This window comes from Pan paniscus, chromosome 14 (assembly GCF_029289425.2).
Source record: "Pan paniscus chromosome 14, NHGRI_mPanPan1-v2.0_pri, whole genome shotgun sequence".
NCBI classification, from domain to species: domain Eukaryota; kingdom Metazoa; phylum Chordata; class Mammalia; order Primates; family Hominidae; genus Pan; species Pan paniscus.
Window position 1 is genome coordinate 20,984,983 of NC_073263.2, and position 16,939 is coordinate 21,001,921.

Consider the following 16,939-nt stretch of genomic DNA (forward strand, 5'->3'; position numbering starts at 1 on the left):
GAAAAGCATAAGGACAAGAAGCATACCTTCTGGCATACTCATTCTGGTTTGTAACAGAAGCTTGTTCTGGATCCATCCCCACAAGGCGAGTTGGAAAACTGCAACCATCACCCAAGCTGCATAATGAAAAAGACTAATAATTTAAATAATGTTAAGTTAAATCAAAATGGTCAAATTTAACACTCATTTTTCAGAGACATGGCATACATTATCATAACTTGTCATATAAGGAAGTAACTCCTAAAATTTCTAATTTAGGGGTTATTACCTTGATACGGTTTGGCTGTGTCCTCACCCATATCTCATCTTGAATTGTAGCTCCCATAATTCCCACTGTCAAGGGAGGGACCCAGTGGGAGGTAAATGAATCATGAGGGAGGGTTTTTCCTGTGCTGTTCTCATGATAATGCACAAATCTCACAAAATCTGATGGTTTTATAAACGGGAGTTCCCCTGGCACATACTCTTGTCTGCCACCATGTAAAACGTGACTTGCTTCTCCTTGCCTTCCACTATGATAGTGAGGCCTCCTCAGCCATGTGTGAGTCAATTAAACATCTTTCCTTTATAAATTACCCAGTTTTGGGTATGTCTTTATTAGCAGTGTGAGAACAGACTAATACCTCTATTGCAGACATAAGCCCTTTTCTTTTATAATTTACATACATTTAGAAACAATGTCTTCTTTGCCTATTAAGATTATGATGCCTAGTATAGCACCCCAAGCATAGGTATTCAAGTATTTGGGTAACTGACCTGCTTATCATAATCATTCAGGCTCAAACTGAAATTCATGATGTAAGTTCCACATATTTATTTATTCAACAATATTCATTAAACAAATATTTACTGAATGCCTATGATGTTCTAGGTATTATTTTAAGCACTACGGATATAGGAAATAGTGAACAAAAGAGAAGAAAATTTTTGCCTTCAAGAAGCTTACGGTCTAAAAAGAGCACACTTATGCCTTATTTTCATATTATCTAAACACATCAAAATTGTATACTATAGGGACTTTTACTTCTAGCCAAGATGGAATAACTGGTAAACTGTACATAGTCAGAAACTGAACAGTACGAAATAATTGTTTTCAAAATAGGCAGTAGAGAACTGTGGTCTCAGAACAAACAAAAACAAAACCAAGTTAAGTTACAGCTTTCTGCCAGGACCCTGGCACTATGGGGGGTGGGAAACCAAGCAGAACAAGGTAGTTTCACTGAATTGAGATGACAGAGGTGGGAGTTTTCAGGCTGAGGTGGGCCGGGTGCAGTGGCTCACATCTGTAATCCCAGCACTTTGGGAGGCTGAGGCAGGCGGATCACTTGAGGTCGGGAGTTCAAGACCATCCTGGCCAACATGGTGAAATGCCATCTCTACTAAAACTACAAAAATTAGCTGGGTGTGGTGGCATGCGCCTGTAATCCTAGCTACTAGGGAGGCTGAGGCATGAGAATCGCTTGAACCCGGGAGGCGGGGGTTGCAGTGAGCCAAGATTGCACCACTGCACTTCAGCCTGAGCACTCAGCCTGCCTCACTTTGAGACAGAGTGAGACTCTGTCTCCAAAAAAATAAAAAAAATATAAAAAAAAAGAGGGGCTGAGGTGGCTTAAATCTATGGGACAGAGTTGAGAGAGAGCAAGATATGCGGAGAAATGGCTACAGAAATCTGCACTGTGGTGTACCTGAAGTCTTTTGATAAATACTAAGCTGCATTTGTGAATCCAGGAAAAGAAAAACTGGGAATAATGAATGATGAATAATTCACAGAGCTTTCACAGCACTGGGAAGCATTCAAATTTGACCAGCTTGACTGGGGCGATCTCACTGAACACATGGATTTGGTAGAAATTCCATTTATTGGAGTGCTAAACTAGCACTACAGAACATACTACTCTGGACTCAATGTAATAAAGCTTAAAACAAGCCTCAGGCCAAGTGCAGTAGTAATGCCTGTAATCCTAGCCCTTCGGGAGGCCAATCTACATAGGCAGCAAAGTAGCATTCAAAATGTCCACCACCCAATCAAAAGTTACTGGACATGAAAAGTAGCACATATGTGATCTATAGCTAAGAAAAAAAAAAGTCAATAGAAAAAAATCAGAAAATTAGCAATTTCAGTGAAAATTAGCAAACAAGACTTTAAAATGATTATAAATGCACCTGTGAATTAAAAGGAAAAATAGATACAATTAAAAGAGAAATGTAAGATATAAAAAAAACCAAACCAAACTTCCAGAGCTGAAAAATACAACATCTGGGCCAGGCATGGTGGTTCATGCCTGTAATAGCAGCACTTTGGGAGGATGAGGTGGGCGGACTGCTTGAGGCCAGGAGTTTGAGACCAGCCTGGCCAACATGGTGAAACCCTGTCTTTACTAAAAACATAAAACTTAGCCAGGTGTGGTGTTACGCACCAGTAATCCCAGCTTCTTTGGAGGCTGAGGCACAAGAATTGCTTGAACCCAGGAGGCACAGGTTGCAGTGAGCCTAGATCGTGCCACTGCACTCCAGCCTGGGCGACAGAGCAAGACTCTGTCTCTAAATAAATAAATAAATAAATAAATAAATAAATATTTTAAAAATCTTAAGTGAAAGATTCACTGGAGGAGCTTACCAGCAGGCTAGACATTACAGAAGAGATCAGTGAACTTGTGGATATTAGCAGTAGAAATTAACCAAAATGAAGCAGAGAAAAGAAAATGGCAGAGATGGACAAAATAGCAATGACCTGTGGGTCACTATCAAGCTATTTAACATATGTATACCCGAGAGTACCAGAAAAGCTGGTCAGGGAGGAGGTGGAAAGAGGGGAATAGGCAGAAAAAAATAAAGACGTAAGTGATGAAAATTATTCAAATCTGATGAAAACTAAGAACTTACAGATCTGAGAAGCCTAATGAACCCCAGGGAGGATAAACACCAAGGAACCTCATCAAACCACTTAAAACCAATGATAAGGATAAACTCTTAAAAGTAGCTACAGGAGGGGAAAGGATAGTAATTTACAAACAATGAAATAAAGATGGGAGTCAGGCTGACTTTTCATTAGAAACAATGCAGACCAGAAGATAATGGAACATCTTTAAACGAAGGAAAACAAAAAACAACAACAAAATCCTATTGACTTAGAATTCACTGTTTACAGAAAATAACTTCAAAATTTGTGTTTAGAGAAAATAACTTCAAAACAAGTAATCTGTGTTCCAACCAATGGGAGGGGGAAAATCTTGAATACATGAGACAATGGATAAAGTATACAAAAGAGATCGATGAACTTGAAGATACAGCAACAGGATCTATACAAAATGAAACACAGAAAAAAGACAAAAAATGAACAGTGCATCAGTGAGCTGTGGGAGGACCGTGAGTGACTGATAACGTGTAATTGGAGTCCTCACAGTAATAGGGGGAAGGAGATGACAAAATAATGGTTAACAATATTTTCCAAATTTGATTAAAGCTCTAAAACCAGAGATCCAAAAAGCTCAACTAATACCAAGCACAAGAAAGTAGAAAACTAGATCAAGATATACCATAATCAAATTGCATGAAGTAGTGATAGTCTTAAAAGTAGCCATAGAAAAAACATATATAGACTAACAAAAATAAGAGTTATCACAATTTCTTATTAGAAAAATGTAACCCAGAAGCATAACATTTAGCAACATCTAAAATTTTTTGTTTTGTTTTTGAGAGACAGTCTTGCTCTGTTGCCCAGGCTGCAATGTGTTGGCGCCATCTCAGCTCACTGCAACCTCTGTCTCCCAGGTTCAAGCGATTCTTGTGCCTCGGCCTCCTGAGTAGCTGGGACTACAGGTGTGTGCCACCACATCCAGCTAATTTTTGTATTTTTAGTAGAGACCGGGTTTCGCCATGTTGGCCAGGCTGGTCTTGAACTCCTGGCCCCAACTGATTCACCTGCCTCGGCCTCCCAAAGTGCTGGGATTACAGGCATGACCCACTGTGTCTGGCTAATATCTAGAATTTTATACCAAGCAAAAATGTCTTTAAAAAATGAAAGCAAATAAGTCATTTTCAGATCAAAAAAGGCAATTCAGTTAATCTAGGGAAAAAACCCATAACTCTTACAAATATGTCACTCAATCTTCAAATATTTTTCCCTTCTTTTTGATGACTTTGGTATATAGCTGGCCTAAAAAGGATGGAAACTGGAAAGAAATGTAAACTATCAATCATCTCAAGAATATACTCTCATTTACATTTGGGGTAAAATTGCAGTATGTGGTTGGTCTTCTTTGATTTAGGACACAACAGAATACACAATTCATTTCTGTGATAGGATCTTTGAAGTTGTGGCTAATAACTATAAATTTTTATAATTCTTTACTTCAAACAAGTTATTTGCATTTTGAAGAAAAAATCTTATTTTTTTAGTGAATCATCTTTTTCTTCTACTTCCCATTCAAATATATAAACTCTCCTTAACCTTATCTAATTAAAAAATGAAAAATAAAATATTTTATTTATAAAAAAAGATATTTTGAGTTTTCATTCTCAAAGTCTGTAAGAATATCATTATATATTATATTCTCTAAATCTGAAGACATTTAACCAGAAAAAGAGACTACCACAGATGCCATAATCTCTGAGACCCACATTTTATAAATTACCTTGAAAATATTGGAAGTAGCCAATATTTCTTTTCATCACCAAAGACTTGTCTCCAATTTTTACTGCATCCAAGAGAGAAACCATTTCCATCAGGTCCGTATGAAAATGTGGGTGCGCGGAATGATTCTGTTAAATATACATACATATATAAACTAATTAATCTATTTAAAAATTATAGGAGGGATGGAAATTACCAATTTTCTTGCTTATATCTTTGACACAAAAACTGTAAATATAATTTAAAATAAATAATACATTAGTAGCAATTAAAAGATAAATTTCTGAAACTTGGGAAAAAATAGCACATTTAATATTTCATCAACCTTATAAAATAACATGTCAAAATAATTATCAAATATTACTGAAAATCTAGTATTGTGTGCTCAGTATCTCTTGGCTTTTTTTTTCTACAAGATATTCTAACTCCTGCAACTTCACTCATTATTTATGAATTTCCTACTATGTTCCTGATAGCATTGTACCAGGTATTTGGGATTCAAAGATAAATTAGATAAAATTCCTACCGAAGAACCTAGAGTCTAGCAAAAATTACAATGTTATAAGTGCTAACATAGCCATGACGTACTGGGAGCACAGAGGTGAAGGAAGCTTTGTCTCGATAGAGACATATGTGTGCCTCGGGGGTGCTTGTAGGGAAAGGTGAGCAAGCTGAGGATGACTAGACCATTATTTCAAGCTTGGTTGTTAAGTGATGTAGAGTGAGGTCTGGAGAAAGATACAGGCTTCACAAAAAATGTTTTTTAATTTAAAAACAAGGCACTTCAGTGTGTTTTATAAGCTAAGGATAAGAACCCAGGGCATTGGGAGGGATTGCTGATATAAAAAAGTAAAATAAAAACTGAAGAAAGGGATCCTCGAAGAGATGGGAAGGAGTCTAGAACAGTTGTAAAGGTTAACCTTGAATACCAGAAAAGACATCTTTCTTCCTCAGAAGTTAGAGGAAGGTGAGAGTGATGGGTGTGAAACAAGAAATGTTTGTATGAGGCTATAAAGATGTGAAGATGAGAGTTTACTTGTGACTCCTTCTAATTTTTCTACTAGGAACTCATAAAATGGGTAAGGAGAGTGGGAGAATTATGAAAATCTGGAATAACCGTCTTGGGTAACAGGTGAGGGACCTGACCAGAAACATGTGACATTACTGCCAAACAGAGCTAAGGCCCTCAATGAGGCCTAACATCTTAAATCTGTAGCTATAGCAAACCTTATGGAGTAAGACATCCTTCTACAGCTTTCAACAGCCCCACTGTGCACGCGGATAGAGGATGGCTGGATAACCAGAGCCATGAATTAGCAAAGGAATAATGGGAGAAAGTCTAGGCACCAAAGATGTAAGGAGCTGTTTTTGTCAAGAGCTGTTAAAGTCATTTATCATAGGATCTAGAATGGACACGGGTGAGAAATAAAACCAGAAGGGAAAGAAAAACTTAGGAGAAAATTGTTGGAGAATAGAAGACTCAGGAAGTACATCAGAATACGGCAAATACAGAATAACATATTCAAGTTTAAAATTTCATTTTCAGGGGCTCTTCAGTTCTAAGCGATTAAAAAACTCAGAATCAAAGGGACTAGCTTGCTTGTTCAGGATAATGGCATTAGCTTAAATGTAGGAACTCACTAAATGAGGGTAAACGATCTCAAGGTGGGTAGGTGACAGTTATGAAGAAGACAGAGGTGATACAGCAGAATAAGACACCCTCAAAAGACCCAAGAACAAACATCTGAATGTAGCAGTGGAGAACTAGCTAAAGACCAGGGCTGTGGGAGATGAAGCTGTAAAAAAGTGGTGTGCTAAGCAATGTTTTTTCAAAGTGTGGGTTAAAACACCTTAATAGACCACATAATCAACTGAGTGACTTGCAACCCGCATTTCCTTTTAAGAAACTAGAAAATATCAGAATATACTGCATATAGTAGAGATTAAAAAGGTTTTGTGAAACTTTTGCTTATTTTATTTATATAATTTTATAAATATTTGTGCATGTTCTAAGTCATGATACGAAATGCTGCATTTCTTACTGTGGCCACCGGCAAAAAAAGGTTTGAAAAAGATTGTTCAAGAGAATAGCAGGTTCCCTAGAAATGCCAATCTCTCACATACCTACGGGGGCTGGGCAGGAAACAAAGAAGGCACGACTGGCAAGACCTGCAGCAAATGACAGTGTCCACACCCTATCTAAATCCATGCCCTATCTTGGGTAGTCCACCACTGCTTAGCTCCATTTCACTGACGCCAAGTGGGAAAACGGGCCTACTACCACTAGATTGATCAGTTTTGAAAAGAAGAAATCTGGTTTTCTTTGTGAAATCACTCACATAGATTTTATTGGTTGGGGAGAACTTAAGGGCTGGACTTTGCCTGTAGGCTGCCTTTTTGTCATTTTCAATTAAAGGTAAAGAGATGGCATAATATTCTATAAAGATGACAAAAAAAGTAGTTAATAGGGATAAGAAATTTTATTTACATGGAAAAGGGATGAAGGCATGATGGAACTGGAAGAGAAGGAACAAATCCTCACACTGGAAGCCCACCATAACTTACAACACAGCTCAGTAACACAACGTTAAAATGATCCAATAACTAAAGCATCTACATGTCTCACCCCAAATCCCTTAATTTTTCTGTAATTAAAAACTGTTCCCCTCCAACTTACCTGGCAGATATATGGCTGCAGATTGCAGGTGGATTTTAACTTTTTTACAAAACACTACCGTAAAAATCCTTATTTTGTGTCTTGGTATGTTAGCAGATACATGAATATTTCAATGATAACATAGCAGTACTTCTTACATGTCAATAGCTCAGTGAGCAATGCCACCATTGTTGTTTAGGGAATGTTTGTCCAATTACGTGAATACCTTACTTTCCCCCCTATATTTTCATTTTTTAAAATGAGCAAACAAAAAGAGAAATAAATGCTAATACTAGTGACACAATACGTAAGTCTCACTGACAACTGACACAAATATGGAAATAATGAGGCATGTCAAAAGCACTATTCCTTAGCCTCAGTCATGGAACATATGCCAGTTAAATGTGTTTAACTGTGGGGGAAAAAAGTAAAGAATATATATGGGCTGGGCAAGGTGACTTGCATCTGTAATCCTAGCATTTCGGGAGGCCGAAGTGGGAGGATCACTCTAGCCCAGGAGTTTGAGACCGGCCTGGGCAACATAGCAAGACCCCATCTCCATAAGAAATAAATAAATAGCTGGGTGCGGTAGTGCACACCTGTAGACCCAGCTACTTGGGAGGCTGAGGTGGGAACACTGCTTAAGTCCAGGAGGTCAAGGCTGCAGTGAGCTGTGATGGTACTACTGCACTCTAGCCAGAGCAAGAGTGAGACTCTGTCTCAAAAAAAAGAAAAAAAAAAAAAGAATATACATGAAATACATTGTTATGTTTTAGCTAAAAGATAAGCTGTAATTGAGGATATAAAGGTTTTCTTATTTGAGAACAAACTTCCTTAAAGCATGTAAATCTACTGTCTATCCCTTATAGATTAATTTTTTTTTTTTGAGATAGGGTCTTACTCTCATTGCCCAGGCTGGAGTGCAATGGTGCAATTTTGGCTCACTGCAGCTAGTTTTGTTTTGTATTTTTAGTAAAGACAGGGTTTCTCCATGTTGCCCAGGCTGGTCTCGAACTCCTGCACTCAAGTAATCCACCCATCTTGGCCTCCCAAAGTGCTGGGATTACAGGTGTGAGCCACTGTGCCCGGCCTCTTATAGATTAATTTTTGAAACGACACTGTATGAATGCAGGAAAGTTTTTATTTATTAAAATTTATAAAATAGTTCTCCACTTTTATATATAACACATTACTGAAAATGTGTTAAAAAGTCAATCTCATTTCCTCAACCTTCTCCAAAATAATGAACCTTTATTATAAAACCATTGTTCCCATCCAGTCACAATTAATTTTACTACAGAATTATTTTATTATTTTTATTTTTTAGAGACTGGGTCTCCCTATGTTGTCTAGGGTGTCCTCCAGGGCTCAGGGGATTCTCCCGCCTCTGTCTCCTCAGTAGCTGGGATTATTAGGCACGTGCCACCAATTCCAGAGTCAGAATTGTCTTACACTTCTGTATCATCTGACCCTTGTTCTTCTCTAGATTTCATATTTATTTATGGTCATTGTCCTAAGTAATTATAATTTATTTTAACCTACTTACCTATTGTTGTTCTATTTTTTCCAACTAGCCAGCAGTGGTAGCTGAAAAGTGAGAGGACGCTGATGAAGAACATTGCAGACACAAAGAAAAGAAAAAGTACGTGGAATTTTGCACGTGTATCTGTCAGTTCATTCTGAGGAGGAAAAAAAGATGTTAATTTTGAGGTCAACCTCTAAAATATAACTTACAAGTTAGTTCTGCCTAAAGATTGTTGAATATATCAAAATACTTGCCATATTTGAAAACTAATAAATTACTTAATATATCCCAATGCAACAAGGGCAAAAGCAAAGAATTGGTATTACCAAAGCAACCTGCTTATCTAGGAGTTCAGGAAGAGTTATTTAAAATACTGCTCTTAAATTTTTTTTAATTTTAGCTTGGCATGGTGGTGCATACCTGTAATCCCAGCTATTGGGGAGACTGAGACAGGAGGGTCACTGAGCCTAGGAGTTCTAGGCCATCCTGGGCAACACAGTGAGACCCTGTCTCATAAAAAAAAAAAAAAAAAAAAAGCAATACTTTCAGTAATAAAGTGAAAAGATCGACTCTTCTACCCAACAAATTTTCTTTTGTACTTTATGTATATATTCAAGCTTTCTCCAACATCCAACATATATAAGCTGCCCATATCTATACAAAAATATTTGCTTATTTTATTTAGATTTGCTGCTAACTAAAAACTAATTGTGAAATATTTTTGAACTTCTCTAATCTCTATTTTCAGGCCACCTTACCCGTGCCTTCAGCTGCTTCACTTCCTACTTTTTTCATCTGTATGTCTACAGAGCCTCTGTGCATAGTTAGCAATTTTGATAAATAAATTTACCACAAGGTATTAATGAATGAAAACAGCTTCTCTGGTATCCCTTCTTATGGCTATATACATTTTAACAGAAGCAAACTAGAGCCTAGAAGAAATTAGTACCTTTAATAGAAGGAGGCAGCCTTTAAATGTTAGCTCTTAAAATAAACCATATAGGCAAAGCATCTACTCCACCAGAACACGAGGCTGTTCTGTTTGATTTAAAAAGTATTACAGACTAAAAGAAGACTATTAGCATTAGGTTATTGTGATATTGATCTTTTTCTCTTTTCTTCCAGAGTAACCAACATGTTTCAAATGTTTCAAACATATCAAGTGAGTCTTCTGATCATTTTGTGAAGCAAATTTTTATTAAACATATTCACTATAAATGTCACAAAAGAGATCATGAGAATGTCATGGTAATGATGTATTTTACCTTTGGACAACTCTCTGTAGACTTCCTGCGGCAAAGCTTGTGCAAATAGAGACATATATTAAGAAACCAATTTTTATGCAAAATTATCCTAAACACTAGTTTTATAAATCCTGTTGAAGGGACACTAAGATGTTGCTTTCTAATGGCCATCTATAACATTTTCTCAAGAAATACAAAAGAAAAAATAGACAAGAACATGTAGCTGTTCAAGCACATTTCTTTTCTTTTTTCTTTCTTTTTTTTTTTTTTTAAAGATACAAGGTCTTGGCTGGGCGCGGTGGCTCACACCTGTAATCCCAGTACTTTGGGAGGCGGAGACAGGCGGATCACCTGAGGTCGAGTTTGAGACCAGCCTGGCCAACATGGTGAAACCCTGTCTCTACTAAAAATGCAAAAATTAGCCAGGCATGGTGGTACACGCCTATAATCCCAGCTACTTGGGAGGCTGAGGCAGGAGAATCACTTAACCCAGAAGGTGGAGGTTGCAGTGAGCCAAGATGGCACTGCTGCACTCCAGAGGCAGGCAGATCACCTGAGGTCAAGAGTTCGAGACCAGCCTGGCCAACATGGTGAAACCCCGTCTCTACTAAAAATGCAAAAATTAGCCAGGCATGGTGGTACACGCCTATAATCCCAGCTACTTAGGAGGCTGAGGCAGGAGAATCACTTAACCCAGAAGGTGGAGGTTGCAGTGAGCCGAGATCGCACTGCTGCACTCCAGCCTGGGCAACACAGCAAGTCTCACACACACACAAAAAAGATACAAGGTCTCACTAAGGCACCAGAGCTAGGGCTAGTCTTTTAACTCCTGGTCTTAAGTGATCCTCCCGCCTTGGCCTCCCAAAGTGCTGGACTACAGGCGTGAGCCACCTGTGCTGGGCCTGCAGACACATTTCAGTCTGGGGAAGAATAAAATAAAATGTTTTTAGCCAATATTGAAAACAAACAAACCAACAAACCTCCGACTAGTTTCCAAAAACTAGATCTGATGACTTCTAACCACCTTCACTGCTTCTACCTTATTCCAGCCGGGATGCTGCAACAGCCTACCATGTCAGCCTGTGTATTGGCACTTGCCCTCTCCCATCTATTCTCAGCTCAGCAATCAGAGTGAGCCTTGCACAAATCAGATCATGTCCCAACCTGGCTGCTAGTAAAAGCCACAGTCATTTCAATACTCTCCAAGGCCCTCTGTCATTTTGGCCCCCTCTTGGTCCATTCCTTTCAGTCTCCTTTCTGCTCATTCTACCCCAGCCACAGTAGCCTTCTTGTGTTACTGAAACATGGCAGGGACACGTATCATGTTCTCTGGGCCTGAATGCTCTTCTCTCAGATATCCATTAATTCCCTTCAAGTTTTTGCTTAAATCCTACTTTCTAAATGAGGTCTACCCTGACTGTGCTATTCAATATTGCCACCTGCCCTATCATGCCACCGCCCAATACTTAAATCTCTTACCCTGCTCATTATTTATTACTTGTCCCCCTCCTTCTCAAAAGCAAGCTCTACAAAGAGAACTCTGCCCGTTTTTTCAGAGATATACTACAAGTCTCTAGAGTACTACCTGCCATACAGTAGGTACTAAATACATATTTATTGAATGAATGAAGAAAAAGGTATATTTACGTTTACTAGTCTTTTTTTACTCAGAATTGATCCAGAAAAGTTATTCATTCTTTAATAAATCATTGCACACAAACATTGCTGAATTTTCTGATAGAGAAATATGAAATTAGGTAATTTAGATTTCATCTATCTGGCACTACATCTGTTTAAATAAGGGGTATGGTTAGTATGTTGTGAACTGAACAAAGGTGCCCAGCTAAGGGGGAAATCAAAAGCCAAAATTCATGAGGCTGACACCACACAGGTAGGGGTGTTCTCTTCTAATATGTGCAAAGGCATTGTAAGTGTTAGCATCCCCTGGTTTTACATACCCAAACTTTAAACATCTAATGATGTTTAAATCCTTCTAAAATGTAGTAGGTATCTCCTACTTTAATTATATTCTTTAATTATAATTATATTCTTCCTAACTATGAGTAGCAAGTTATAGTGGAAAGTAGCTGGATGCTGGAATAGCCAGATTTTAGTTTAAATTTTTTTTTTTTTGAGACAGAGTCTCGATCTGTAGCCCAGGCTGGAGTGCAGTGGTGCAATCTCAGCTCACTGCAAGCTCCGTCTCCTAGGTTCACGCTATTCTCCTGCCTCAGCCTCCAGAGTAGCTGGGACTACAGGCGCCAGCTACCAGGCCCAGCTAATTCTTTGTATTTTTAGTAGAAACGGGGTTTCACCATGTTAGCCAGGATGGTCTTGATCTCCTGACCTCGTGATCCACCCGCCTCGGTCTCCCAAAGTGCTGGGATTACAGGTGTGAGCCACCGTGCCCGGCCTAAATTATTCCTATGTTATTAAGTATGTGACCTTCGGTAGTTGCATAATTTCTCCAATTTGTTTCCAACTCTGAAAACTGAAATAATAATGGCCCCCTTCTATATAAACCATATTTTCTTCTTTTCTTTTCTTTTTTTTTTTTGAGACAGAGTCTTGCTCTCTCGCCAGGCTGGAGTGCAGTGGCGTGATCCGTGATCTTGGCTCACTGCAACCTCCACCTCCCGGGTTCAAGCGATTCTCCTGCCTCAGCCTCCCAAGTAGCTGGGACTACAGGTGCGTGCCACCACACCTGGCTAATTTTGTATTTTTAGTAGAGATGGGGTTTCACCATTGTTGGCCAGGATGGTCTCGATCTCCTGACCTCGTGATCCGCTCGCCTCAGCCTCCCAAAGTGCTGGGATTACAGGCATAAGCCACCGCGCCCAACCCTATTTTCTTATTTTCTATATTCCTGAGGCTCTGGCATCTGGGGCCTCACTAACTGGGGAGAAACTGCCCCTCCCCAGGCTAGCCAGTTCTTAAGAGACAGCAAACCACTCACCCAGGAGCACATCTTTCATACACAAACTAAACAATCCAGATCCCACACTGAGAACCACCTCTTCTGCCTTTTACACCCCAGAAGGCAGCAGTCCTCTGCCTTCATCATCCCAGGACCAGGTACAAGACAACTAGAGATAGCCCCGATACCTGAGTCCTCTGCAATTCCTGCAGCCAGCCAATCCGAAATCTGCTTACCCTGCCTTCCCCACAAGAACCACAATAAAGGCTCTGGTTCCCATGTGGTGCTTCCTATCCTGGGGCCCCTTCCTCTTGGCGCTGTGAGTAACAAACTATCTTTTCAATGGCAATTGTCTCCTGATCTATTGGCCTCACCATACCTGAATAATAACAAAACCTACATTGTAAAACACCTTCACACGGTTTTTAGAAAGAGTAGATGTAAAAGTACTTTTTAACTACAATAATCCCTCCTCCAAAATCAGAGATTTAAAGGTAAAACCAAAAATAACAAAAGTGCCAGAGGAAAAAAATAGGACAATATCTGTATAAATTTATATGGAATAGACAACAGACAGGTATCATATATAAAAAGAACTGCTTTAAAAATATAAAACTTTGATGTGACAAAAACAAAAGAAAGCAGAAATGTAAGACATAAACAGAAAATGTGGGTCAGGCATGGTGGCTCACACCTATTATCCCAGTATTTTAGGAGGCCGAGGTGGGTGGATCACCTAAGGTCAGGAGTTCAAGACCAGTCTGGCCAACATGGCAAAACCCTGTCTCTACTAAAAATACAAAAATTAACCAGGCATGGTGGTGCATGCCTGTAGTCCCAGCTACTCAGGAGGCAAAGGCAGGAAAATCGCTTGAATCCGGGAGGTGAAGGTTACAGTGAGCTGAGATTGTGCCACTGCACTCCAGCCTGCATGACAGAGTAAGACTCTGTCTCAAAAAAAAAAAAAAAAAAAGAAAGAAAGAAAGAAAGAAGGAAAACTCAGAAAATGTGGAAAAAGCATTTGCAACCCATGACAGAAAAAGGATTAATATCTTTAGAAGTGTCTCACATATTCTGGTTAGGAGTCCTTTGTGAGATATATGCGTTGTAAATATCTTCTCCCAGTCAGTAGCTTGCTTTTTCACTCCAAAAGTCACCTTTTTATAAAAAGTTCTTTATTTTAATGAAGTCCAATTTATTGATCTTTTCTTTTATGGTGATTGCTATGTTCAATGTAAGAAATCCTCATTTGGGCTGGCCGCAGTGGCTCGTGCCTGTAATGCCAGCATTTTGGGAGACCGAGGCGGGCGGATCACCTGAGGTCAGGAGTTCAAGACTGGCCTGGCCAACATGGTAAAACCCCGTCTCTGATAGAAAATCACTTGAACCCAGGAAGTGGAGGTTGCAGTGAGCCGAGATCGTGCCATCACACTCTAGCCTGGGTGACAAGAGCGAAACTCCATCTCAAAAAAAAAAAAAAAGAAATCCTCATCTAACTCAAGGTCAAGAATAACGATTAGTGGCTGGGCTCGGTGGCTCACACCTGTAATCCCAGCACTTTGGGAGGCCAAGGTGGGAGGACTGTTTGAGATCAGGACTTATAGACCAGCCTGGGCAACATGGTGAAACCCCGTCTCTACAAACAATACAAAAATTAGCCGGGCATGGTGGTGCCTGCCCATGGTCCCAGCTACTTGGGGGCTTGAGGCAGGAGGATTGCTTGAGCCTGGAAGATTGAAATTGCAGTAAGCCGTGATCGCACCACTGCACTCCAGCCTGGGAGACAGAGTGGGACCCTATCTCAAAAAACAAAACAACAACAAAAAAGATTAGTATCTTTAATATAAGACAAACTCTTTCATGTGTAAATATGAAAACCTACTAGAAATGGGCAAAGAATACAATAGAAATTTCACAAAAAAGACATGCCAGTAGCTAGCAAGCATATCCTCATAAGCATATGCAAAAAAAAATTTTCCTCTGCTCATAAATTGGCAGCGATTGTACTTAAGAAAGGAGAGAATAAAGACAGGAAATTAGGAGATGGAGGGTCTAAACCATGTCTGTGATATTAGGAATAGGAATGATTTGAGGCACAGAGTTGGAAAAAACAAAATAAAAAACATCTACTGACTGCTTTCCATGTATTTACACTATTTATTTTAATCATTACATCAATCCTATAAGTTATTACCTCAGTTTTAAAATGAAAGAACAAAGAGTCTAAAGTTTAAGTATCTTGATTCTGGCTATTCACTCAGCAAATATTTACTGAACACCTACTGTGTGTTCAGTACTGGGTGATTAAGAAACATAAACAAACAGGCTGGGCACGGTGGCTCATGCCTGTAATCCCAGCACTTTGGGAGGCCGAGGCGGGCAGATCACGAGGTCAGGAGATCGAGACCATCCTGGCTAACACGGTGAAACCCCGTCTCTACTAAAAATACAAAAAATTAGCCGGGCGAGGTGGCGGGTGCCTGTAGTCCCAGCTACTCGGGAGGCTGAGGCAGCAGAATGGCATGAACCCGGGAGGCGGAGCTGGCAGTGAGCCAAGATCGTGCCACTGCACTCCAGCCTGGGCGACAGAGCGAGACTCCGTCTCAAAAAAAAAAAAAAAAGAAAGAAACAAATAAACAAAATAAACGAATATTCGTGCTCTCATGGAGCTTAGATTCTGGCAAATAAATACATACATGGCATTTACATGTAAAGAAAGCTCATTTTTTTTCCCTAGTATACCACCCTGATTCTATACCTCAGTTTCATACAGGAATAACAATAGTTGCAAGATGCTATTAATTTTTCTAGCTTGGAAACTGATAAGATTTGTAAAGATGTTGTTCCCAATCAATCAGATAAACATAGAACAGTGAAATGAAAATGAGGTTGGTTTGAGACGCGCTGATTTTTATGGTGTCTTCCTCATATCTGCTGGTTCAATAAATAGCAACTGGAAACAGGGGAATGGGCTCAACCCATGTGAGCGCTAGGGCTAGGAACAGCAATTGTGAATGCCACAGGGGGACAATGCAATAACCCAGAAACACAGTAGAAAGAACCAACAGTGAGACAGCCCAGGACTGAACCTATATTTAAAGGGCTGAAGGGGAAAGAGAAAGGAATTAATATTATCTTGAAATTTAAAGAGAGTTTAAATGAAGGAGAAAATGTTCATTTATTTTGAAATTATTTCTTGGCCAGGCGCGGTGGCTCACACTTGTAATCCCAGCACTTTGGGAGGCCGAGGCGGGCAAATCACTTGAAGTCAGGAGCTCGAGACCAGCCTCGCCAGCATGGTGAAACCCTGTCTCTACTAGAAGTACAAAAATTACCCAGGCATTGTGGCAGGGCACCCATAATCCCAGCTACTCAGGGAGGCTGAGGCAGGAGAATCGCTTGAACCCAGAAGGCAGAGGTTATAGTAAGATGAGATCGTGCCACTGGACTCCAGCCTGGGTGACCAAGCAAGATTCTGTCTCAAATAAAAATAAAATAAAATAAAAATAAAAATAAAATAAAATATAAAATAATTTATAAATTTTTTAAAAATGGTACATGCACAGAGAAAATTAAAATAATGCTAAAAAGCTATGAATGAAAAACAGCATTTTCCACTTCCAAGAGGCAGTTACTTTCAATGTTTTTCGTAGTTTTTCCCCAAAAAATATATACTTCCATACTAAAAAAAATTTTAATGCTATATTTATCTGTTTTGAATATATTACTATTTGTCCATGTTATACAAAATCCAAAGGATAACTGTAGAAAGCATGTCTCCCTTCTAAGTGCCCTCCCCAGAGGCAACCAGTTAAGAATTTTTTACTGCATTCTTTCAGATAAGACATATACAAATATATATACATGTTATTTTGCTGTAGAAATGGCAGCATACTATATGCATTCTTCCGTACCTTGTTTTTTTCACGTTAATAAAAGATCTCAAAGATCATTTCACATCATT

The 16,939-nt window shown here is 39.2% G+C and overlaps 1 protein-coding gene across 24 annotated transcripts in view; it reads right to left on the reverse strand.

Moving 5' to 3' along the window:
• The window catches only part of ZDHHC20 (zinc finger DHHC-type palmitoyltransferase 20), an 84,857-nt gene that overhangs the window by 9,933 nt on the left and 57,985 nt on the right, over positions 1-16,939 (reverse strand). For 10 of the 24 annotated variants that reach the window (XR_004665822.3, XR_004665821.3, XR_004665820.3 and 7 more), the window contains 4 exons: positions 10,080-10,115; positions 8,836-8,968; positions 4,635-4,761; positions 27-133 (listed from right to left, as the gene is read on the reverse strand). Coding sequence is in view for 21 of the 24 variants with exons in the window: in XM_034936417.3 (XP_034792308.1) it covers positions 27-133; positions 4,635-4,761; positions 8,836-8,968; positions 10,080-10,115 (403 nt within the window). In the remaining 3 variants the exon portion in view is untranslated. The remainder of the gene's footprint in view (positions 1-26; positions 134-4,634; positions 4,762-8,835; positions 8,969-10,079; positions 10,116-16,939) is intronic. The other 14 variants (XM_034936428.3, XM_034936426.3, XM_034936427.3 and 11 more) reach the window with 3 other exon arrangements.